At 35.0% G+C, this 24361-nt stretch overlaps 1 protein-coding gene across 1 annotated transcript; it reads left to right on the top strand.

The window, feature by feature from the left end:
• The first annotated feature begins 16244 nt into the window (after nucleotides 1-16244).
• LOC133302743 (transcription factor ICE1) lies at nucleotides 16245-20858 on the top strand. Its single transcript, XM_061502561.1, has 4 exons — nucleotides 16245-17258; nucleotides 17720-17944; nucleotides 19636-19806; nucleotides 20560-20858. Exons 1-4 carry the CDS (start codon nucleotides 16377-16379, stop codon nucleotides 20641-20643), a joined length of 1362 nt encoding a protein of 453 aa, XP_061358545.1. The 5' UTR covers nucleotides 16245-16376; the 3' UTR covers nucleotides 20644-20858.
• Nucleotides 20859-24361: the final 3503 nt, after the last annotated feature.

Raw genomic sequence — 24361 nt, 5'->3', positions numbered from 1 at the left:
TAGACTTGATTTCTTTGTCATATTGGGTAGCAAAGTCATTTAACATCGTATTAGAGTTGACATATCCATAAAAAAATGCATTGATGCTCTCACTTCGACCACTCGTGGTCATTTCGACAAAAAATATATCTTTCAAATATGCCTTTGTCCAATGAAGACGTGAATCGTATATGTTTGACAACCAATTACCTGCTTTAATATCATATTTAGTCCTCAATGCTTCCCACTTGCTTTCAAATTCATCGATGTTTCGACTTTTATACCACTCACGAAAGTCAACATCAAACTATCTTTAAATTGTGCGCGCAGTGCTTGACTATGCTCCATAACATGTTTTTTGATGTGCCACGTGCAAAAACGATGTTGTACAATTGCTTTTCCCATAACTTTGTCTTGATCAGTGATAATAGCAACCAGAGACTTGTTCAACATACATGTTCGAAACTATTCAAACAACCATATAAATGTTTCCTCCGTTTCATCTTCTAACAAAGAGGAAACAAATAAAATTGATTGCACATGGTGATTAACCCCCACAAAAGGGGAAAAAGGAAACCTGAACTTATTTGTTTTGTAAGTCACATCAAACATAAGGACTTCGCCAAATTGAGCATACGCAGCTCTTGACCTACCATCTGCCCAAAAGACGTTTCTTAATGTGCCATCTTTTGCTAGATGCATATCAAAATAAAAAGCTCCATCAAGAGTGGACTTCCTTTAAAAGTGTTTGATGATGCCTTGATATTCTTGCCTTACATTATTATTTCTTTGGCCAGATATAATAGTCTTAATTTGAATTGGGGTAATATTAATTTCTTTGTCCATAGCGTTCACCACCTTTGAGATTTTTGAAGACGTTAAACCCTCTTGAAAAAGATTTGAAACAATAGATTTAGTAAATTCTAAGCGTCGTAAATCATTATGAGAAGCAAACTTCTTCACCTTTGAAGGAGTGTTAATCAATGGATGATTGTGTGTATCATTGAACTTCTTCACGATCCATGATTTATCTACTAACTTTATTTGGAGCATTGCTAAACAATTAGTCCTTGTATCCCTTTGCCTTTTGACATTATGAACATCAACTCTTTTATCATTTAGTATCTTGACACCTTACTTTGAGCACACATAATTCCACCTATATAGTTGTTGTGTTTTCGTATTCTTGCTATAGTACTGCTTACGTACTCAAACCCCTTACCTTTTGCATAATCACTATAAAAATCATAAGTTTCTTCTGCTTTCTTAAAGACTACCCAAAATAGGGGTTTCATTGAATTCACTATCCTCATCTCCCATAATTTCATGTACATTATCTTCCCACAATCACCATCTTTGTCTTCCATGATTTCCCACTGATCATCTTCTCCAAATTCATCACTGTCTTTCTCCAAATCAACAACATCAAAAGATACCAAACTTTCACCCATGTCAATGTCTTCAATAGTTGTTATTTGTGAGTGATCCATGATAAAGATATCACAACTTAAGCAACACCACCCTGTTTTATATAGATACCAAAATTTCACTCAAATCTATACAACAACGGATATATATAACTGAACTTTTTATATATAAGGAAATGGTTAATGAAAACAAAAGAAAAAAATATTTTATCTTTAATTTTAAGATGGATAAAAAGAAAACATGCTCTACATTTTGTGTGAATGTACTCAATTAGTAATTGTGTAAGGAAGGTCTATCTTTAGAAGTTCAAAAGGGACACATATTTTGTGAGGCCATGATACAAGACAATTATTGCTATTTGGAATATGTTAGTTTATATAAATGTGAGGATTCTCTGCACTATAACAGTGAGGCAAGTTTCTCGAAACATACCATATTTAATTTAACTTTTCAGCCAAGCACCACATTTCAATCAATTGGTAAGAAATTTTTAAAGAATTCGTATTCATAATAATGAAGCAAACAATGCTTATGCACAACAGAGTGATTTCACCAATATGATTTATAAATGAAATCAATTATTAACCAGCATATGAATAGAAGAATTTATTGGAATTTAACACCACCTTCCAACATCTTTCGCACTAAAGAGCAAAGCTTCAAGTTTTGGTTATTTCTTTAGCATCAAATAATGTATGCAAATTAAACCACCTGAAGAAAAAAAACACCCTGGAACCAAAATATACCCAGTAGAATAAAACCTCAGAGCTCCCAAACACATTTTGTGGATCTATGACAGAAGAAACAAGAGAGTTGGTCTAGTTAAAATCAACAAATAAAATCTACAAACTACTTCTACAATCAAGAGATGGTTTTCACAAATCAAAAATAATTTGGGAAAAAACCATTATTCAGTAACATGTTTACACTGGGAATCAAATGCATATAACGCAAGTAGGGAAAAAAATAAAAGGAGTAGCACTAGCAGTAAAACAAGCATATAACCCTTAACAATAATAACAATTAAAAGAATAAAGCCCTTAAAGGCGAGATTTAAGAGTATTCCCTTGGGCAAATCAATGCATAATAAGGCTTCTGTGGAACTTTTATTTAAAAAAAATCAATTGGAGAACATAAGATTCACTAGCTACACAATTCTTAACCTTATATCCAATCAAAAGCTGGAAAAATTGACTGAGAATATGTGAAAGAGTGAAGCAGCAACGAGATAAAAAAGATGTGCAAAAATAGTTGAGCCCTTAAACAAACTTGTTAGACTAATCTCAACCCTGCACTCATAAACAACATAGTGATTTCACAAAAGAAAATATGAACAGATGCCAAAATCTAAAAGTAAAATCTGGCAATTATAGAAAGCAAAAAAAAAAGGTTAAAAGAGATGGCAACAGGTACCGGTATGGAAATCATGAGTTCCAACGATAAAGGTGTAGTTCAGGTGGCGAGGGAAGAGATTGAACTGAGGAAAAATAAAATTGAAAGAACTCCCTATATGAAGCAGGCCGGAGACCAAAGGAAGACTTTCGGAAATTGGGGTTTAGGGTATTAACGTGTAAATTTTATTTTTTTATTTTATAAGTATGAAACGACGTAGTTTTAGGCGCCACTAGAGAGAACCTTATCTCCGGTCATGGGAGAGATACTATTCCCATAATATAAATCATGAAAACATGATATAATATATGCGTAAGTATATAACACACAAAATTAATCAGTGTTCCTTGACATTAGAAAACAACAATTAAGTGTGCTAAATTGATAGGGATAGGATATTGTGACACACAAATAATGTTACGCACAATGTTACGACCACATCTTAACCGTTGATTTCCGCCAATCAACGGTTATCATTTATTGCGAATTAATAATTAATTAATGAGTTTGATTTGAAAAATGATAACCGTTGATTGGCGGAAATCAACGGTTAAGATGTGGTCGTAACATTGTGCGTAACATTATTTGTGTGTCACAATATCCTATCCCTATATATATCAATTTCATCCTTCTAGATTCTTTCAAATTCCATTGTTTAATATTATTTTCCAATATCTATATTCCTTTGGCTTTTTTACATGTATACACTTATTCATATTTTTCATTTCACGAAATATAACTTCCCTAACAATATTGTATCAAATATTAAAATACGTGTTTAAAGCACAAAAAAAAAGAAAAGTTTGTTTTATTGTTCGAGTGAACAATGTTGTTAAAATCGAGATCTTAAGTAAAATCGGAAGGGGATTAAAAAAATCGTAAAACGTAAAAGCGTAATGTAAAAAATCGTAAAAACGTAAAAACGTAGTAATAAATCGAGATTTTAACAACAATGCGGGTGAAGTTATAGATGAACAATTATTATTTATTTTTGAAACATTTGATCTGTATAGGTGAACTCAAAATACGAACCCTTGCTGCCTTATATTAGTTTTAACTAGAATTTTTTTTTTGAAAGATCTTATTCCTCCAATTTTCTCTCTCCCCTAATAAAGAATCCAGACTCCACCATTGATCTAAAACCCCATTTAGTGAGAAGGTCAGTCTGGTAGTCAGCTAAAGTTTTCTATTTTCTATTATTTTATTGCTTGTTTATGTATGATGGACAATTCCAACATGAATGGTAAAAACCAATGCAATTAAATTATATACATATGTATATATATGGTAGAATTTTTTATCGTTGATTTTTTCTAATCTAACGGTTATAATTTATGGGGTCATACTTATTAATTAATTATTAATCGTTAGATTGATGGAAATCAATGGTTAAGATATGATATCAAACTTTTTAGTTTAACACCAGTGTCAAAGGATCATGTCCTATATATATATATATATATATATATATATATATATATATATAAGAAATAGGATCCTTTAACACCCGTGTCAAACTTAAAAATTTGACACCGCCATTCGAACAGTTGATTTTTGCCAATTTGAAGACTGTAATTTATTGAGAATTAATAAATAATTAATGGATGTAACCCAATAAATTACCATCGTGAGATTGGAGAAAATCAACGGTTTAGCTGAGTTGTCAAATTAAAAAATTTGATGCCGGAGTCAAATGATCATTTATATATATATATATATATATATATATATATATATATATATATATATATATATATATATTTTGCTTTCGCAAGAAAATTGGTTTTCAGAGGCAGTTATATTTGTATTTTGAGGTGGTTCAAACTGCCTCTAAATGCTTGGTTCGGCGGTTTATAAATCGCCTCGTTTACCACCGTCGTGAGGCAAAATACGACAATTTTCACAAATCGCTGGAGTAACCGCCTCTACATGACAATCTGAACCGTCTCCAAAACATAATCTGAGGCGATTATTTTAAGCGCCTCCACACCGCCTCCAAAAGATAATCTGAGGCGATTATTTTAACCGCCTCCATTACCGCCTTCAAAAGATAATCTGAGGCGGTTATATTAACTGGCTTCAAATAACGTGTAACCGCCTCCAAATAGTTAAAATTATATAAATTTTTAATTTTTAATATTAAAATTGTTATTTTTAAAAGTTAATATAATTTTTATTTTTAATATAATTTTCAATACTGATTAGTTAATATAATATTTTTAAAAAAAGAATAATTTTTAAAAGTTAATATAATTTTTATTAGTTGAATATAAATAACTTATTGAATTTTGTATATGTGTGTGTTAGTGTGGGTTGTTATATAGAAGGGAATGGAGAAGGAGGAACAAGTGTCATCCAATGTGGGACTTCAAAGTGAAAGTGAGATGGTTTTTTTCAATGTGCAACAGTCATCTTTGGAAATTTATATATAACACCAGATAATTCGACTTAAAAATCTGAACGGTCAGATTAAAGTATTACAAGAGAAGAACACACTAACCAAATTTGAGGACAATCCAACGGCTGAACAAAGAGATTTCCCTCTTTGAATCTCACTGTCCGATAGATCATGAACCGCCTCAAAATATGCTTTGGAGGCGATTATTTTAACCACCTTTAATGTATATTTTGAGGCGGTTCACATGAAATCGCCTTCAAATGTCTATTAAAGGCGGTTAAAATAACTGCTCCCATTTCCATTCAGAGGTGGTTATATTAAAACCACCTCTAATTACTGCATTTAGAGGTAATTATATCTCAATTGCCTCTAAATAGTCAATGGGGGCGGTTATTTTAACCGCGTCTAATATACATTTAGAGGTGGTTATAGTTTGACCGCCTCTAAAAGTAGCAATTAGAGGCGGTAATTGCCTCATAATGGTAAATGGATGAGGTTATTTTAACCGTCTCTAGTACACATTTGGAGGCGGTTTCACGTCAACCGTCTCGAATCAATTAAACCGCAAAAAATATTGCCTCTGTGTATCAATTGGAGGCGGTTTAAGTGAAACCGCCTCAGTTAAACAGACTCCAAATACCAGTTTTCTGTAGTGTAGTGTGATAATTTTGGGAGTGGATCCTCTCATGTGCTAATTAACATGACCATGTCATGTGAGACAATCATAACCATACATGTGTGAGTTAATGGTGATAAGGGAGGAGAGAGAAAAAATATAAGGATAGGAAGTTACACAATCATCACCGTTGATTTAATTATTAATGGTTAAGATCTTCCAGCATGACATGATCCATTTTCGTTAATTTTAGATTCAAACAAAATTTTGGATTCAAACAACCACTTTTAACCGGTACCAATTGAGTAGGTGCAGTCTTTTCAAACACAAGCTTCTTTATATACATTAATTGTTTGCAGAGAGAAGGGAGAAGAACAAAGTGGAAAGGAGACAGGGCTAGCGTTGAACAAGAGGGAATTGAAAAGTTTGGATAAGAGTTTCAAGTTTGATTGGAGAGTAGGTGCGATAAAAAAAAAGGGGGGAAAAGGGGTCACGAGAAGCTTGGGTTTGTTCTTGAAAATTTATTCCAAAACTTGGCTTTGAATATTGCTTGGTTCAAATGGCAACTTGGGGTTCAACTGTTCAAGCCATCATTGTTCTATGTTAGACTACATACAATACATAGACTAATTTCAAGTGGTAAATAAGTGTGTGTTGTATAGATAGGTATATAATCCTAGGTTCAAATTTTAATTATATATGTATCAATTATTTAGGATTAGATCTTTACAATAAATATTTTTGTGAATCTTCTAATAAAACGTAGATGATTTCTTTGAACGGGATCATAAAAGCAAATTAAGATGAGTGCAACAAATATAAAAAGTAAGGTAGACTTAAATTCCCAAAAGTCTCTTTGTAGTTTTTTTTAAAAAATAAAATAAAAAAATTCAAAGTTATTACTCTTGAAATGATATGACCCTGGAATTATATAATGGTCTTGGCGCCTTGCTCCATGAAAAAAAAAACTAGGTCATGTTTTTCAAAATAATAAAAAAGGAAGAGAGAATAACAAGTACGTGGATCAACTCGTAAATAATTGTTTTAATTTAATTAGTGGTCTCGAGTTTAAGTTTCTATAAATGCAATTATGTTAAAATTTGGTAAGAAAAGCTTTGTTGTCCATGTGATTATATTTTTTTGGATTGGACAAATCGAATAATCGATGAAACGATAAATGATATATAAAAAAAAATAAAAAATGAAGAGAGATAATGGAGTGAGAAAGAGAAAATCCATTTACTCTATTGTTTCTACAGCAAATGTAGATAAATTATCTATATTTGCTCCCAAAATGACATTGTTTTGAGTTGAAAAATAAAAAAATATATAATGAAAGAGTCTATTATAATCCTGAAATAAATTATAATCATAAAAATATTTTGATTTCCGCCTCAAAACGATACTGTTTTGGGCTCAATATAAACAAAAACCAACCCTTAAAAATATCATATGTGGGGGATACATTTCTCATCTTTCTGGTCCCTAATAAGAGTTAATCCTATCTAATACTACTGGATGAATAATTGAATATATGCATGTATGTCAGAGATCATTCAAAATGTAAACTAATCAAAATAACTTACAAGGACATGCAACAAGACTGTGATTTCATTAAAGAGTGGCTGTGGGGTGCTGCCTAATTAGATTTTTCAATTTCAATTTCTTATCAACAACCAGGTTGGCTCATGCAAAGTATAACACTTGTCCAAAAATCAAAACTATATTGTATTTGACGAATCAATGATGGTTAATAAATATATTAGATATTTCTTGAACTATTCCGACACCAGCAACTACTTAAAAAATGATAGTCATATTAATTACTAATATGTGTGCATTTATTTATAATAAGAATAATTACAAAAAGCACAAAAGGTTTTACATGTAATTGAATTGTTAATCATTTATAATTTCTGTTTAGAGCTTTTCTTTTTACAATAACATATCTTATTAACATGTTGCTTCGATGTAATGGAGTTATGGCAAACCCAAAGCGTAGTCAGTTGATAAGTGACTGTAGCTCAAGGATTAATTTCATCTTTAAGTGGAAACACCTTGAATTTACTCAAAAGCAAAAAACAAAAATGGAGTTATGGCATTGGCAGGCACGGATACTGTGAAAAATTAATAACGAAAGCATGTTTTTATTTAAGGATATGGGAGGTCATAAAAAGATTTTCAAACAGACATATCTGTGTACTATTCCACGTTGAATTCCATGATCTATATATATTCTATTGCTGAAAAGTGAATTAGTACTTATGTAAATGGGATAATATCTTTACTTTTTGCCTTAATTAACTTTTAGTCCATTTATTACGATTAGTGCACAATTTTATTTTTTTAATAATTTTTTACTCAAATTTCATACTCATTTTGTAAATCTCCAAAAAGAAGGAAATTTTATACTTATTATTATTTTAGGTTTACTATTCTTAGTACTTATTTAGTTATCGTTGAGTCAATTTGAAATCAAGGGTTGAAAAAGAGAAAAATATTACTGTTGATCTCAAATTAATTCCAACGATAACCAAACAAGTTGTAAGAATGGTAAGCCTAAAATAGTAGTAAGTATAACCTCTTACATAAACTTAACCAATTAAACTGTTTTAAACCTTCGGCATAAAATCAAACAATTAAAACATCATATTTCACCCAAAGTCAAAAAAGTTTTAAAAATTTTACCACTTTAAAACCCTAATCTCAATTTTTTATAAAATCCTTCAATTTTTATTAAATTTCGACCAAACTTTTAGATTCTTAGCCATAGTAAATGTCCACTTATTAAATTTATTTATTTATTTCAATATTTATCAATAATTAATTTTTTTTGTTTAGGGACAAGAATACAAGATTCTACCATTTGACAATAGTGGTACGTAGAAGCAACAATAAGATATCCAGGCTCTGAAACGAGTCCAATCTTAGCCATAGTCAATGGCTTGCTCAGATGTTCTCTGCCGAATAGAACCCCCAGCTGCACTATTTATCACCAATCTTGTTTCAGGAGAGATGTCATTAAAGAAGATTGCTACCTTTCTGTCATCATCTCTCTCATAGTGCGGACACTTCCGGATAAGTTCCTGGAATCTCTTCCAGGTTGCACACAACGATTCTCCTTCAAACCGGCGGAAGTTTGTGATCTCATTTACCAGCTGGTTGTACTTCTCCATAGAAAAGAACTCGGCAAAGAACTTGGTGGACAAGTCTTCCCATGTCATGATACTATTAGCTGGCTGCCTCTCAATCCATATGAGAGCTTTTCCCTTAACAGCAAAAGGGAATAATCGCAGCCTGATAGCATCGACAGACACTCCATTGTGCTTGGTAGTGTCACAGATCATCAGAAATCGATCTATGAACTCATGAGGATCTTCCTCCTTAGCACCAGAAAACTGAACCCTTTCCACCAAAGTAATCAGAGATGGCTTCAGCTCAAAATTGTTTGCCTCCATCTTCGGCCTGATTATACTTGAATTTGGCCTATTGAACACCGGAGTCAGAATGGTGTCCAACAATCTTGGAGGTGGGTTGTTTGCATTGTTGTTACCCGCCATTTCTTGTATTGGTTGTATAGGTATGTTCTTGAATTCTTCCCAAATTATCTGCTTGGAAACTTTCCTCAGTCTCCTCTCAGTTCTTGCAATTTCAGAATCAATCACAAAATCTGTAGGAGCAAGTCTACCTCGCATAAACTCAGAAAACAAAATAATTAGTAGCACCTGCAAACACAAAACAAGACAAAACAAAATAAAAAAATAAAAATCCAATCTCAAAGATCAACGGTTATTTATAATATTGGAATTAGCAATCCCCGGCAACGGCGCCAAAAACTTGATGCTCTCCGGCAAGTATACCGATCGCACAAGTAATATAGAAACTAACGAGAGTATCGTCTCCACAGGGATTGTAAACCAAGTACTACAATAACCAGTCCCCTTAAGTTGGAAAACTCGGTTTGTTGTTTGGAAAATTGTGAATTGAATTTGAGTAACAATATGAAATAAAGACTTGTTTTTATATTTTTATTTAAGAGAAATAAAACAATAACAATGAGAATTGATTTAAAAATATGAGAAAAATATTGTAGCTAGAGCGCACTCACCTTATGATCCCCACTTCTTACTTTGGATTGATTTACAATATTCATTTATAAAACTACTCGGATAAATTATTATCTCAAATAATTAGTTAAATCTCAATCCCTTGGCAATTTAACCATTTAATCCCCAATTGGAATCCTAATCCCTTAGCAACCCCTCATGAAAATTAAGCGATGAACTCTATAATTTAGGCATCCGCAATTCAATACATATATATTCCTAGCATGCATACGAATCGTTATCCTACCCCCTTTCAGGATGAAAACCCCAATATCCCTATCTAGGGTTCTAACCCTCAGACTATTATCAACTATTAGAGTGATCAATTCTAATAAAGAAAATATAAAATACGAACAGGGTAGAGATAAAGATAATTATATAAACGAGCAATTATAAATCAATCCGCGTAATAAGGGTTCACATAGGGTTTGTGACCCTAACTACAATAAAAGAAAACTAGCCAAACATAATCATGGCTAAAAATAATCTAATATTCAAAAGCATAAAATTAAGGAGAAAAGAGAAGAATAACTTTGATCTCAGGAATCCTCTCGGAGCTCTGCCGTCGTCTCTCTTCAGAAGAATAGGTCTGAATACCTAATTCTGTCAGAAGGATCCTATTTATATGACTCTTTTCCTTCTTCCAAAAATACCCCCGAGATAACACGGTACTTCTATCCCGCAACCGGTTTGGCGCACGTTTGCGCCACGCTTCTGTCCAATTCAGAAAAGTCGGAAACAAATTCACGTAACCTATTCTTCACCTTTTGGGCGCCAACTAGCGCCATTCTTCCTTGACTTGGGCGCCTAGTGGCGCCATTCTTCCTTAACTTGGGCGCCTAGTGGCGCTATTAATTTGTGATGAATGTGGCGCTGGTTTGCTTCATGGGTGGCGCCACTTTTCTTCATGTTTGGTGCTGATTATCTTGGTGGCGCTAGTTTGCGCCATTCTATCGCCAACTAGCGCCAATTCTCTGACATTTGTACTGTGATACATCCGTGCGTGTGGAGTTGCGTCAACAGGCTTTTTATAATTTGTAATTTTCATTCCTCTTTTTCTTGTAAAAAACACAACCAAAAGGTGAATATTATTGACATAGAAAGAATCAATATAAATAGCAAATATGTATTTAAATTGCTCTCTTATGACCCAATTCTTATCAATTTTAATACTGAAAAACCACACTTGCCAGAGGCACATCATTAGCCATAGTAAATGTCCACTTATTAAATTTATTTATTTATTTCAATATTTATCAATAATTAATTTTTTTTGTTTAGGGACAAGAATACAAGATTCTACCATTTGACAATAGTGGTATGTAGAAGCAACAATAAGATATCCAGGCTCTGAAACGAGTCCAATCTTTCAATTGGGGACCCTGTTAAACTGAAAGACCTGGTGTTTAACTTCTATAAAAATCTATTTAGGGAGGAGGAGCCCAATCGCAGATAGTTGATCTTCGAGAACTTGTGGCCGAATATTTCTCAAGAAGAATGCATGCAAATGAAAGTTAAAATGGGAGTTACTTGACATTTAAGCAACTCGCTCGTGAGGGTGAAAAATAAAAATTTGATCTTTGTTAATCAATACGGAACCCATAAGTCTTTACGGTCCTCATGAGTTATGCCTTATGATTTACCTGTTAAAACACTTACGGGTTTTAGGATTACCTTTATCACTTGTAGACACTAAAGTGGATGGAGTCCTCTAAGGTTGAGCCACACGACTATCTTTTGAATGCAAGTGAGAACCTTTCTCCTTGAACTCCTCATTCTCCTTGGATGCTTGCTAGGAAATGGCAGAGTGAAGGCTTTCAAGTGTTTGGATTTTCTTTTCTCAAGACTATGATGATTTCTTGAGGTTAAGTGGGGTAACAATGGAGGAGAGGATGGTGTGTGTTAGGTGGTCAAGAACTAGGGTTCTTGGTTCAAGAAGCTAGGCTAAATTTTCATGATTGAATTAAGTGAATTGGACGCCACTTTTTGTTAGTCATATAATTAGGATTATGATCATAATTTGAATGATAAGAAATTGGCCCACATCCATGAGAGATTTAGTTGTTCTCTTTTGGATATGATGATATCATGAAGTTGGAGAACAATTATCCTCATTTGAATTCAAAATTCAAGTTTAATGGATCTTATCCATGTTGTTCGAATTTGAAAATATGATCTAGAATCTTCCATCTTCAAATTCGCCTATAGCATATCCCAACCTCTAAGTTGTTGCTTCAATAACCTTATTTGAATTTGTAATTCAAATAATATGGTTGTTGCAAGAAGTCTTATCCAATCCCTATTGGATATAGCTTTGGATAATTCAAAATTATCCTTATCCACTTAATCTCTTGAATTCAAAATTTGAATTTAAATTTTAAATTTAAATTTAAATTCAAATTCAATCTTATCCTAGCTCGTAATTTGAAGTCAAAATTCAAAATTTCAAATTCAAATTTCGATTTGCGCCAAAACTTATTTTGGCTTAGTCAATTACTTGACTTACTAGGACTCATAACCCAAGACCCAAGCCCCTATTAGGCCTTGTAACATATTTGGGCCTATTAGTGGAGAAACTAATTTCACCACTAAAATCCCAAATGGGGCACATGACTTAATTGGGCTTGGAGTCTCATTCCAACTCAATTACTCTTGACAAAGCCCAATAACAATTATTGGCCCAAACTTGCTATAACTTGCAATCAAGAACGACCTTAGTGTGTGACTTATTAGACCTAATTAGTTACTGACATAGATAAACTTGGACCAATTAAACTCCTTTAACAGGCCCAATTTATCTAATGACTATATAAAACACTAGTAATTCTCTGTAGCCTTAGAACTAATCGAGTTGATCAAGTGATCTATCTTTCTGATCTAGATATCGTGTCGGCGTCATCCCTTATACGTCATTCACATTTACTCGAGAGCAAGGATAAAGTATCATTTCTCTTGGTTGACTAAATATAGCTTTTCACAGAACTAGGAATCTTCTTCTATAAACTCTCAGGCGGATCCATGACTCTTCAGATCCCTTACTCTGCACAGATTCCTGAGTCTAATGAAAGTCATGCAAGCCCTACCAGTCTTGTGAATGACTAATCCCTTGTAGGGGACTATGAGTCCTATCGGCATGTCCATCTATACTCATGTATTCGAGTTATACCCAAGAGTACACTGCTCTCTCCATTTTTTAGGCAGATAGAGTTGTACATGCAAAGTATAACCCTAGGTCATAGTGTTTGATGACATTCTCAAGTCTAGAACGATCCGCACCACCAAATAATAAGAGACATTACAAATCCAATGATACTCTCTACATAGAATCTTTGTGGAGTCTATCTGCGGGTCAGTTTAGTGCCATATGCTCTTTAACAAATTCATCCATGACATCAGCTAAGGCATCTCCATGCCTGCATTCCATGAGGTCCCTACCTTGTATCTTCATACAAGTATATGATGTTGTATTAGTCTTATTGAGATGACTAATGCCTATCTTGGTGATTCAAGACTATGAATAAGTTTCAGGGGACATATATGTAGTGTACTCGAGTTCTCATGATCATGATCCCCATAATAGATACTCGAGTGAACACTCGTTCTATCTATAGGGCCTTTATCTTTAAATGCATATTACCCATAAAATATAGGCGAGACATAAATATGATAAAGATAAAGTATGCTCAAATATATAAATTATGAAATACCAAACAATGAAATGTGTTCCTCTGATAATATGGATTATCTCTAGGACACCTACATACCAATAGGAGATGGTTAGAATCTTAGGTACCTAACAAATTTCTAAACTCTTGCTTGCAATGAGGAATATAAAGCTCCTGGAGTTGATGGTTATCCAACGGTCTTCTTCTAGTGAAATTGGATTACAATGAGGGCGCAAGTCTGTGAATCAATTAGACGGTTTTGGTCTATCCCATAACAGATTTCAAAAGTTAATTCCACCCTCTTGGTGCTTATCCCTAAAATAAAGAACCCGAAGTGCATCTCCCGATTTAGACATATCTCCCTATATCTGATGATCTATAAGCTCTTTTCAAAGGTCATTGTGTAGAGGCTGAAGCAAATTATGGAGAAGATATCTCCCTGTTTCAAGTAAGCTTTGTGCCCAATAGGCAAATCCAGGACAACATAATCATAATGCAAGAGGTTATCCATTCCATGCATAAAATGAAGGGAATGAAGGCCTTCGTGGCAATCAAAATTGACTTGATCAAGGCATATGATAAACTTAGTTTGAGGTTTTTGTAGCGAACTCTTGAGAAATATCCTTGCCAAGCCATTTGGTTAATCTCATCACGAGCTGTGTTCAGTCCTCAAAAACAAACATTCTATGGAATGAGGGGGTTAAGACGGTGGAATTCTTGCCTTCCAGATGGCCGATCCGATACTTGACACGAATCGGTCAGATGAACGGTTCATCAGGTTCCGAGTCGACCCGGCCAGTTTGAGCTTGGTCTGATAACACTGGTTACAAGTGTAGTTTTGCTTATATTACCCGCATATTTTGGTGTAATTGATTATTCTTTATCTTGAGACCAAACTGATTAGTAAGGTAAAAATTATTTAGGGGATCCTCAAATTACTCCAATATAAGGATTGTGTTTGGTAAAGTTATTAGCAAATATGCTAGTGTGGTACAATTTACCTAAGCTATTTTTTATAGTTTGTATTACTCAAAATTACCTTTCTTTTCTTAAGTGGGGTATGGGATGTTACCTGTATTTAGGAACAATTACACTTACTTTTTATTATCATTACTAAGGCTTTTGGTGACAAGTACAATGTTGTAAATGGTGATGCTTCATGTATTTGGTGTTTATCTCATTAGTGGCTTTAAAAAACCTCGTGAACTGACTTGGATTACTTGTGTAATTTTGGTTGTGTTGCTTAATCCAAAACTACTATCGTTTTAATTAGTGACAGAGCCAGCATGACATATTAGCAAGTGCCAAAAAATTCAGCCAGTGCTCAAATAGCTACGGTTCTTTGGCTACGACCAAGAGGTGACTAATTTTCAAAAAAATTGAAACAAAATTTGCTACGTTTCATGTGTAGCTAAATGAACGTGACTAAATAATGATTAAGCATGTATTTCATGTGTATCTCACTGATTACTTTGAAAAACCTCGTGAATTGACTTAAGTTACTAGCGTAGTTTTGGCTATATTATCCATTTTTTGGTATAATTGATTATTCCTTATTTTAGGGCCAAATTAATTATTAGGGTAAAAATAATAATAGGCATACTTGAAGAATTTCCATAATAATATTATCTTTTGTAGAGTTATTAAAAGGATATGTTAGTGTGGAATAATCTATCTCATTGTTTATATACTTTTTTTTTTTTTGGTAAACATAGTTTATATATTTTTAAGGGAAAAATATTTGTCATTTTAAAATGACAAACACTAAATCCTACTTTTACTGATTACTTTGTCTTAGTCATATCAAAATTTTCTGGATGTAAAATGTTTCACTATTTATAATTAGAGTTGACACAATTAACAGAGCTTAAATATTAAAAGATCTCGAGCTTGATTCGTGTTAGTAATATTTTATTAATAAGAAAAATATTTCTCTTTTAAAGGACATTGAATTAGGTTATTTTAACTAAAACTATCGTATTTCATGGTAGAGATACATTACACAATGAAATGGAGAGAGTAAAAAGTTGTTGATTGACTTTTTTAATTTAAATATGGCTCCCAACTTCTCCTATCACATTGCAGAAAAATTTTTGTGCAATAATTAATTACAATTATATTTTACTAGTAAGACATAATTATAATATCAAAGTTATTTTTATTTTTCTATCAGGTCAATCGATAGCCTTACTAGTAAGATATAGTTGTAATTGATTATTGTAAAAAATATATTTTCCCATGTAAAAAGAAGTATATTTTCCTTTAAATATTAAGTAAAACCCTACAATTTTACTTAAAATAACACAATATTATTTCTTTTAAAAAGATAAATACTTTTTTTCTTTATTAATGGGTCATAACTTCATAAGTATTATTATTTGCGACATTCTCTAATCTTAATTGACAACTTTTTTTAAAAAAAAAACTTCTCCTTTAAAAATTAAATATGATATATTGTGCCAAAAATAAAAAAATATTTTAAGCTTATAATAATCCCTATTACGCCGAAAGAAAAAAAAGAAAAAGAAAAAAAAGAATCTAACAAGAGAACAGCACAAGAGACAGAGGCAGATCCACATGGATAAACCACACCTTTACCAGCCGTTCCCATTTTAGACACAATAAACATCACACACTCACACAACACAACACACAACACACAACACACAACAAAACATAACATAACGTTCGAAACTCCGAATCTCCCTTTTTTTCTCTGCATCTTTTCTTCTCACAAACGATGTTCTGAGAACAAAAGCAAACAAAAAGTTCCTCATCTTTTTCTCTCTCTCATGGAGAGGTACACGCTACCCGTACAACCAAGAACTCACTCTAACATCGTTCCTTGGTTGGAACCCCAAGTTGAAGAAGCTAAACACCACGACAAGGAAGAAGAGATAGAATTAGCCATTGCCATGGATGCTCCTCTCACTTACTTCAAATCCATCATGGAACCCGAACCTATACCCCAACCCGTACCCGAACCTGAACCTGGTTGCTACATCAACTCTGCTATTAGTAGTAGCACTAATATTCCCTTTGTTTCAACAAATCCAACATCTGATAACTTTCTCATTCACCAACACAACATCAACATGGACTCATTCTCTCTCAACCCACACTCTTTCTTCAACAACAACAACAACAACAACAACAACCCTTTTGATACTGGCTTCGATTTGGGTCCAGAAAGTGGGTTTTTCCTTGGGAACCATTCCTCCAATTCCCATTTTTTGATGGGTTTTCCTCAGACTCAGATGGGTACCCTTGAACCCGAGTTTCACACGGGTATGGAACTCGAACCCTTTGGTGGTTCCGGTTCTGGTTCTGGTTCTGGTTCTGGGAATGCTATGTTTTTGAACAAGGCTAAGGCTTTAAGGCCTCTTGAGGTGGCGCAATCCACGCTCTTTCAGAAGCGTGCGGCGAAGAGGAGGAGAGGGGAAGAATTGGAAGTTGAGGAAGGCAGTGTTGATGTTGATGCTTATGATTCTGATGATGTTAATGATAATGGGAATAATGGGAACCCAGATGATGGCACTGTTAATGTTGGTGGAGACCAGAAGGGGAAGAAGAAAGGGCTTCCTGCGAAAAATCTTATGGCTGAGAGGCGGCGTAGGAAGAAACTCAATGATAGGTTGTACATGCTTAGGTCTGTTGTGCCAAAGATTAGCAAGGTATGAAGATTTTGTTTTTGAAACTTACAATTTGATTTGTTTCAATTTTTTCTGTCAAGTAGTTGATCCCTTTGTGGAGTGATTGATTATGTTGAGAAATCTTTAGTTGTTTCTTTTGATTCCTCTTTTCCCAATAGAATTCTCAAGCATGTTAGTTTCTGTAATGAGAAATGTTATTTTGGAACGGATATGGAGAGCGTATTATGATAGAGAGTGAGAAAAGAATAACAATTGATTTGTATGTGGGCGACTGAGATCTTCTCAGATAAACTCATGTCATGTGAGAGGATCTATTCCGGCGATTTTGTCACTTATGTTTGGGGAATCTGGTGTGTGGTACTATATTCTTGACAATTTTAATGAGACTTTAGTTTAGGTTAGGCTGTGTTGGTCTGATTGTTGCCATTAACTAGATGATTAACATTATCAGTACATGCTAATCTACTTTCATTTGTTCGTAGATGGATAGGGCTTCAATACTTGGGGATGCAGTTGACTATTTGAAGGAGCTTCTGCAGAGGATTAATGATCTTCATAATGAACTGGAGTCAACTCCACCTGGCTCATTGGTGACACCTTCTACAAGCTTTTACCCTTTGACACCCACTCCACCAACCCTTCCCTGCCGGGTCAAGGAGGAACTATATCCTGGTGCCTTGCCAAGCCCTAAAAACCAAAATGCAAAGGTAATTTTTGTCCTCTTTGATACAAAATTGTTGTTAGACATAGACACTGTCAGAATTGTTGCTTGTTGCTTGCAGACCATGTAAATTATAATTGATACTGCCTTTATGTGGACCTATCCCATGGCCAACACCAACACGTGTACATGGATGCAAATTTGTTGATGATCTAGTGCACTGGGCTTCAATGAATGTTTCCTTTTTCTGTATATCATATCATATAGTTACCCACCTGCCAAAAATATTGGATTGCGAGATTATGAATATGGACCGTTTACCAAATTTGTTGAGTTGTGAGACCAGTATAGAAATTACACAATTTACTCTTGTCTAATGTCTGCTACATATTACTTTCTAGAAACATAGGCAAAATCTTGCTGAACATGCTCTAGCACAATGCTTGGTGATGACTTTTAGTATGCATTGTATGTCCAGTTTTGAAAGCCCCTTTTTTTCAACAAAATAACATGAGAAGGATATCCTATATGGCAGGGCCTGGGAAATCCCATTGTTGAAATCACGTTAAATAATATTAGATCTGATTATGTGAGATGTGTTTAGAACAAAGCACTGATATATACCTCTTTATAAACTAATCTAGATCAAGTTACTAGTATAGTACAAACCCAACTCAATATGACTTTCTAACATAACATGACTCCAAACACATGAATGTACTTTATATTCTAACAATGCATACTAAGCTCTTAGATTGTGTTTAAAAAATAATGTGGGCTCCATAAACCATATTTGGAAAAACAACTAAGCAAAATTATGTGTCTTGAACAATGGAGATATAACATCCAAAATTAGTACTTCTGGAAAGATACTCAAACAAAATAGTTAGAATGATGCACAGCCAGAAGATCTGGTCAGGAATGATATTTCCCGTGAAGCAATCCTACACAACAAGGCCAAAACTTCTCCATTTTTTTTTTTTAATTAAAAAACACAGGATTTGTAATCTTCAAACAGCTAGAATAACCTCAAATTTGAAATCAGGAGGCCCTAAAATCCTCGGAAATGGTGGCTGGAATTAGAGCTATTAAAGGGGCTGGCATATACAGAGCATTCCATTTGGTCAGGCCATGCTGCCCTGACAAAAAAGTCTTAAAATGTTGGCCTGGCCCAAAGGATCATGTGGACCAAACAGGGCAGCATGCTGAGCTGGTCCAATTTACATGGAAAAAATTAGGCTGGTCTAATTGAGGCCAACTTCTTTTGTCAGGCTTGCTCCCACAAAAGAATGAGCCTCTAATTGTCTGGTCCATCTCGAAGAAATCAGCCTGCAAAATGAGCTGACTAGTCCGGTTGGGCTCAAATTTATACCTATTGCTGGAATGTTAAAAATTGAATCACACTCGAATCTACTTGAAACAACTTGAATTGACTCTTTCATTACTTGCTTCGTAATTTGGTTTGAAACATATTTGTACCAACAGGTATTTGACTCTAACTGATGTATCTGATATTGACAAATCTCTGATTTGTATAATTATATTATAAAGTGAACTTTAAGTTATAAGTGGTTAGTATGTCTTGATGGCCTGTGGTTGTGTTAGTGTGTAGACCTGCAAGGTGTATAAGTGCAAACTAATGATCTCTAACTATGCATTTTTATGTTTACAGAATTTATTTGCATGGTAATTGAGGAAATTGTTTTAACTCGACTTCGGTGTTTCTGAAATTTATAGGTGGAAGTTAGGGTAAGGGAAGGGAGAGCTGTCAACATTCATATGTTTTGTACTCGCAGACCAGGTCTTTTGCTTTCCACCATGAGGGCTTTGGATAACCTCGGATTGGATGTTCAGCAGGCCGTTATTAGCTGTTTCAATGGCTTCGCTTTAGATGTTTTCAGAGCTGAGGTATAGTTCTTTCTCAAGTACCAAGCTTCACGTGAACTCTTCCTTACTTTTATTTACAATGCTTGCCATTGATGTTTATTTGGCCATTAGCATATTATGTCCAGTGGTGTTGATTGATCCATGTAGCCAACCCTAAGGAGTGGTCGAAGAAGTTGGTTGTTGTTGTAGCACATTGAACATAAATTGTTCTTCCAATATTAACGTCCGGTGCCTACATCTGATCATATGACAAATCACAGATGTAATAAATAATATTTCGTGTTTTCCAAAATTATGTTGACAATCTTATGGTGGAGAGTTCTAGCAACTGTAAATTTATTGACCAACAGTTTAGGTTTGACTTTTTGAGCTGCCATTGATGTTAGGGCTGAATCTTTGTCAAGAAATTATCTAAAGAGATTTAAAGAAAAGCTTTGGAATTCGGATGGGGGCCTGGGATGAAATGAAAGAAATTTGACTTGGTAGCAACAGAATGGTTAGTTAAGACACACACATGGCACCTGAGTTTGAGAACCCAATCCCACTTGTGAAATACATAAGGTGTTTTCTTAGAGGAGAGGGACCACAGTTTTAGCACAAACCTTAGTTAGAAGTGTAAAGATTAGCTTAATAATGAGTAGGAAGTCTTATGAGGCTTCTCTTAGGTTGTTTGTTCTGAAGTGTGTGGCATTCAAAGTTTGAGCTCACGGATTATTAGCTTTTCACTATCTGAAGGTTTGGCTTTGATTTATCGTTTTTCTTGTTTCTTACCAGCAACGCATAGAAGGCCAGGATGTTCCCCCTGAGCAAATTAAAGCAGTGCTGTTGGATTCAGCGGGCTTTCATGGTATGATGTGATTGAAGTGCTTTATAAATGCTACCCTTATAGATGTACTAATTGTAGTTGCTGTAGCTTGCAGTTTGTAAATGCATTGCTTCTTGTTCCCATTTGTAAAGGCCTGTACAGGCCAAGATCAAATAGGTTAGCTAAATCTGTAGGTTGAGTTGTTAGCTATGATATTTTTCTCAATCTTGCTTTTGACAAGAGTGAACTTATGTTGTTAATTATAAGTGTTGGAATAAATTTTTTTATTTGTTTTATTTATTTCCCCCTCCCATTTTAGTTCCTCAATAAGTGTCTTGCCTAGTAATTTTGAATATGATGCAACTCGTTACAGTCCTCAGGGTTTGATATTTCTTCTAAAGCTGGAAAAACATCCTCCCCTAATAATGTTGGCCGTTTGAAAACAAATTAAAAAATGGGACTAATTAAACCACTAGAAGCGAGCTAATGGTGAGAGATTTGAATAGTTTATAAGATATTATTGGTTCAAATCTAAGTACTTACATTTGAACCAATGATTAACACATTGCCTAATTACTTATTTGAACCAATAATCTCTTAAAGAGGTAATTATGATTGGTATAAAAAAAAAAAATAACACTGACATAAAACATGAATACATACTATCAAATTGGTGTTTACATGGGCATTATTCGCCCAGAAGGATGGAACTTAATGCTTTTGCATCAATTATGGTGCCTTAAATGCAATTATTATACGTGATGGTTTTCCCATTCTCACTATTGACAAACTCCTTGATGAGCTTCATTGGGATAGTGTCTTTTTTATGCTAGACCTTTGCTAGGTGTATCGTCAAATTCGAATACACCCTAATGATACCAACAAGATTGTCCTCAGGACTCGTTATATTTTTTGGTCTCACCAACCCCTCGTTAATATTCCAAGTAACTATGAATTATTTTTGCTGTTTACCTTACGACACTTGGTGACTATTTTCGTTGATGATATTTTGGTCTACAAGGATTCTCTTGCAGCCCATTTTGAGCATCTACAAACAATGTTTTGTACTCTTCTTCATTCTCATATCCTTTTTGCCAAGCAAAGTAAATGTGTACTTACTAACCATACCTTTTGTAATGCTCAACCTAAGCTTGCAAAAGATTAGAGATATTGTTAAGTCGTCAATTCCAACAAATGCTCGACAAATGCATGGTTTTCTTGGACTAACTATTATTGTCGCTTTATCAAATACTACGTGGACTCCCCCTAATGCTTGATGATAATAATACACTCCAATGCTCAATAATAGTAGATTTATCTTGCGTTAAGAAAGAATGGTTTTGAGTGGAAAGTCCTCGAGCACTAGAGGCTTTCACTCATCTCAAAACCTTGTTGACACATACTCTGATTTTAGCACTCCCTGATTTCATTTCTGCAATGTTTATTATTATCTCCGTCACTAAGTGAAGGCAATATCTATTGCAGAATGAATTAATTATCTAATGCCCATATTCACACAAGAGGTTCAATCTCCAGCTTATTCCCCAAATCCCGTTTTTCCATTTACTGTGTATTCAAACTTTTCTTCTTCTACATTGAATTTATCTTCGTGCCGCTAGAGATAATTATAATTAGAGATGTAAATGGATGAGACGATTTATCAGAAATTTCTGACTTGGCTTAGTTATACTCTTTGCCACGGGTTTTTGACCCTTTTGCCCCTAATTAAATAATTAATAACCAATTTGCCCCTCCCCCAGAACTATCCACCATCCTGCCCCCATTTAGTCGATTATGTTGCACTTTTAATCGACTAAATGGGCTAAACTCAGAAATTATGAAACGCGAATTTTAGTCGACTAAAAACTCACCTTAATCGACTAAATTGTTTGCACTTTTAGTCGACTAAGCACATTATTTAGTCGACTAAATGTCGCAGATCAGGTTTTTTAAAAAACCCCCCATTTCGCAAAGGGGGTTATTTTCAAACCCTAATCGACTAAAAGGCTGCATTCCGTCCCCTCTCTCCAACCAAGTCTGAATCTCAACCCTTGAAGGTGCGATTGAAGCTTCCTTGGTTCACACTTGCGAAATCGACATTTAGGTAACGTATTCTGACTTGCATTTGGTTTTAAGTTTAGTTTTTTTTTTGGTTTTCTTCATGCATTTGATTTATGGGTTTGCGGTTTTGTGGATTTATGTTAGGGGTAGGGTGCTAAGTTTGTTGTGAGGGTGAGGGTTAGGGTTGATGTGGTGCCTTAGGCTTAGGGTTAGGGTTATGTTAGGGTTAGGGTTAGGGTTAGGGTTTACGTTGCTGTTTTGTTTGGGTTGTAGTGTTTAGGGTTAGGAATGGGTTTTTGTGTTCTGTTTTAGGGTGTAGGGTAAGGGTTAGGGTTGAGGGTTATGGTTTCTGTTTCTGTTTTAGGGTTAGGGATTGAGTTTCTGATTTCTGTTTTATTTTAGGATTAGGTTTTGTTTTTTATATTGATTTTTAAATTTTTTGATATTGTTATTGTTCATTGATTTTTGTTTCAACTTGCATTGTAGGTACAGTTGTTCCCATGGCTGGCCGTAGAAGATCGTCTAGCACTGGAAATGAGAGACGACAAAAGCTACGACAAGACCATTCGTCTTCGTCAAGGCCACAAGAGGAAGACCCCGCTGCTGTGGACCTCCCATTCGGATACTTGTTCGAGAATGACCCGGTGGTTCATGAATCTTTTGTCCGTGACTTTGTTAACCGACCGATTTGTGGGGCCAAATCACTTGATACAGCCTTTTTTGAACAAGAAGGTTTTAACATTGTGAGGTGGTTGGAGGAATCACATCTTAGGACCTTGGCTGAACTGTCGTGTTCATATTCTGAGCTGCATGTACGGGCCTTCTACCATAATCTCAGCTACCATCACGGTGGGCTGAGGTCTAGGGTTTGCGGGGTGGACATCATCATGAAGGCTCCGGTATGGTTGGAGTTACTGGGGTATGACTTTGATTCTGCGCAGACTGTGGAATATGACGCAGACAGCGGGACCATACTTCCAGGATATACACGCGGTGATGCCGTGCAGGAGCAGAGGAGAGTCCGTGGGCAACACATTGCCTATACGGTGGGGTTGCTTACTGTGGAGTCTCGCATACTACACTATGTTATCACCCACATTTTGTTTCCGCGAGCGTTCAATCATTCCAGGGTGTTGGAGCATGACATTCCCATCATGTGGGCTATCCGACATGGTACTTCGGTGAACTGGAGGCACTACGTGTGTTGGATGATGTATAAGGCCAAACACAAGGGTGCACTTCCATTTGCTTGTCTTGTTCAGAGGATATTGGAGCATTTTGATGTTCCCATGGGTAATGTGACCTTGAAGAAGACCACAGGGTATAATCATAAGTTTGGAAAATGTCTACTGGAGCAGCGCAAGATGACAAAGAACCCCCAAACAGGAGTGTGGCAGTTCACAGGTGCGGCTGATGTTGAGGTTCCTGATGTTGCTCCAGTTGTAGACATGGTTGACCCCGAGGTGGAGGATGATGATGACGATGATGATGAGGGTGACCAGCAGGAGATAGCTGAGCCTGATGGTGGGTTTTCATTACGTGATGTCATGAAGGGCATAAACGCCACGCTGAAGAAAATAGGAAAAATGGCGCTGAAACACAAAAAATGGAGGAAGAGTCACGTGCAGAAGGGAAATGAAAGATTTAGACATATACAGGGACGGTTCAAGGGTGTTGAAGATATGCTTGCTCGTCTAGAGCTTGGACGAG

The sequence above is a fragment of the Gastrolobium bilobum genome, unplaced genomic scaffold (assembly GCF_033153095.1).
Source record: "Gastrolobium bilobum isolate Gb01-03AN ecotype WA unplaced genomic scaffold, APGP_CSIRO_Gbil_v1 utg2242, whole genome shotgun sequence".
NCBI classification, from domain to species: domain Eukaryota; kingdom Viridiplantae; phylum Streptophyta; class Magnoliopsida; order Fabales; family Fabaceae; genus Gastrolobium; species Gastrolobium bilobum.
Note: the sequence above shows the minus strand (reverse complement) of the source record. Positions and strands in the feature narration are given on the sequence as shown.

Bases quoted from the DNA above. Each gene is read 5' to 3' on its own strand.
- LOC133302743 (XM_061502561.1), top strand. From the start codon at position 16,377: ATGGAGAGGTACACGCTACCCGTACAACCAAGAACTCACTCTAACATC. The intron at 17,945-19,635 runs GTAATTTTTGTC...TGAAATTTATAG, and splicing joins CTAAAAACCAAAATGCAAAG to GTGGAAGTTAGGGTAAGGGA. The intron at 19,807-20,559 runs GTATAGTTCTTT...GTTTCTTACCAG, and splicing joins TAGATGTTTTCAGAGCTGAG to CAACGCATAGAAGGCCAGGA.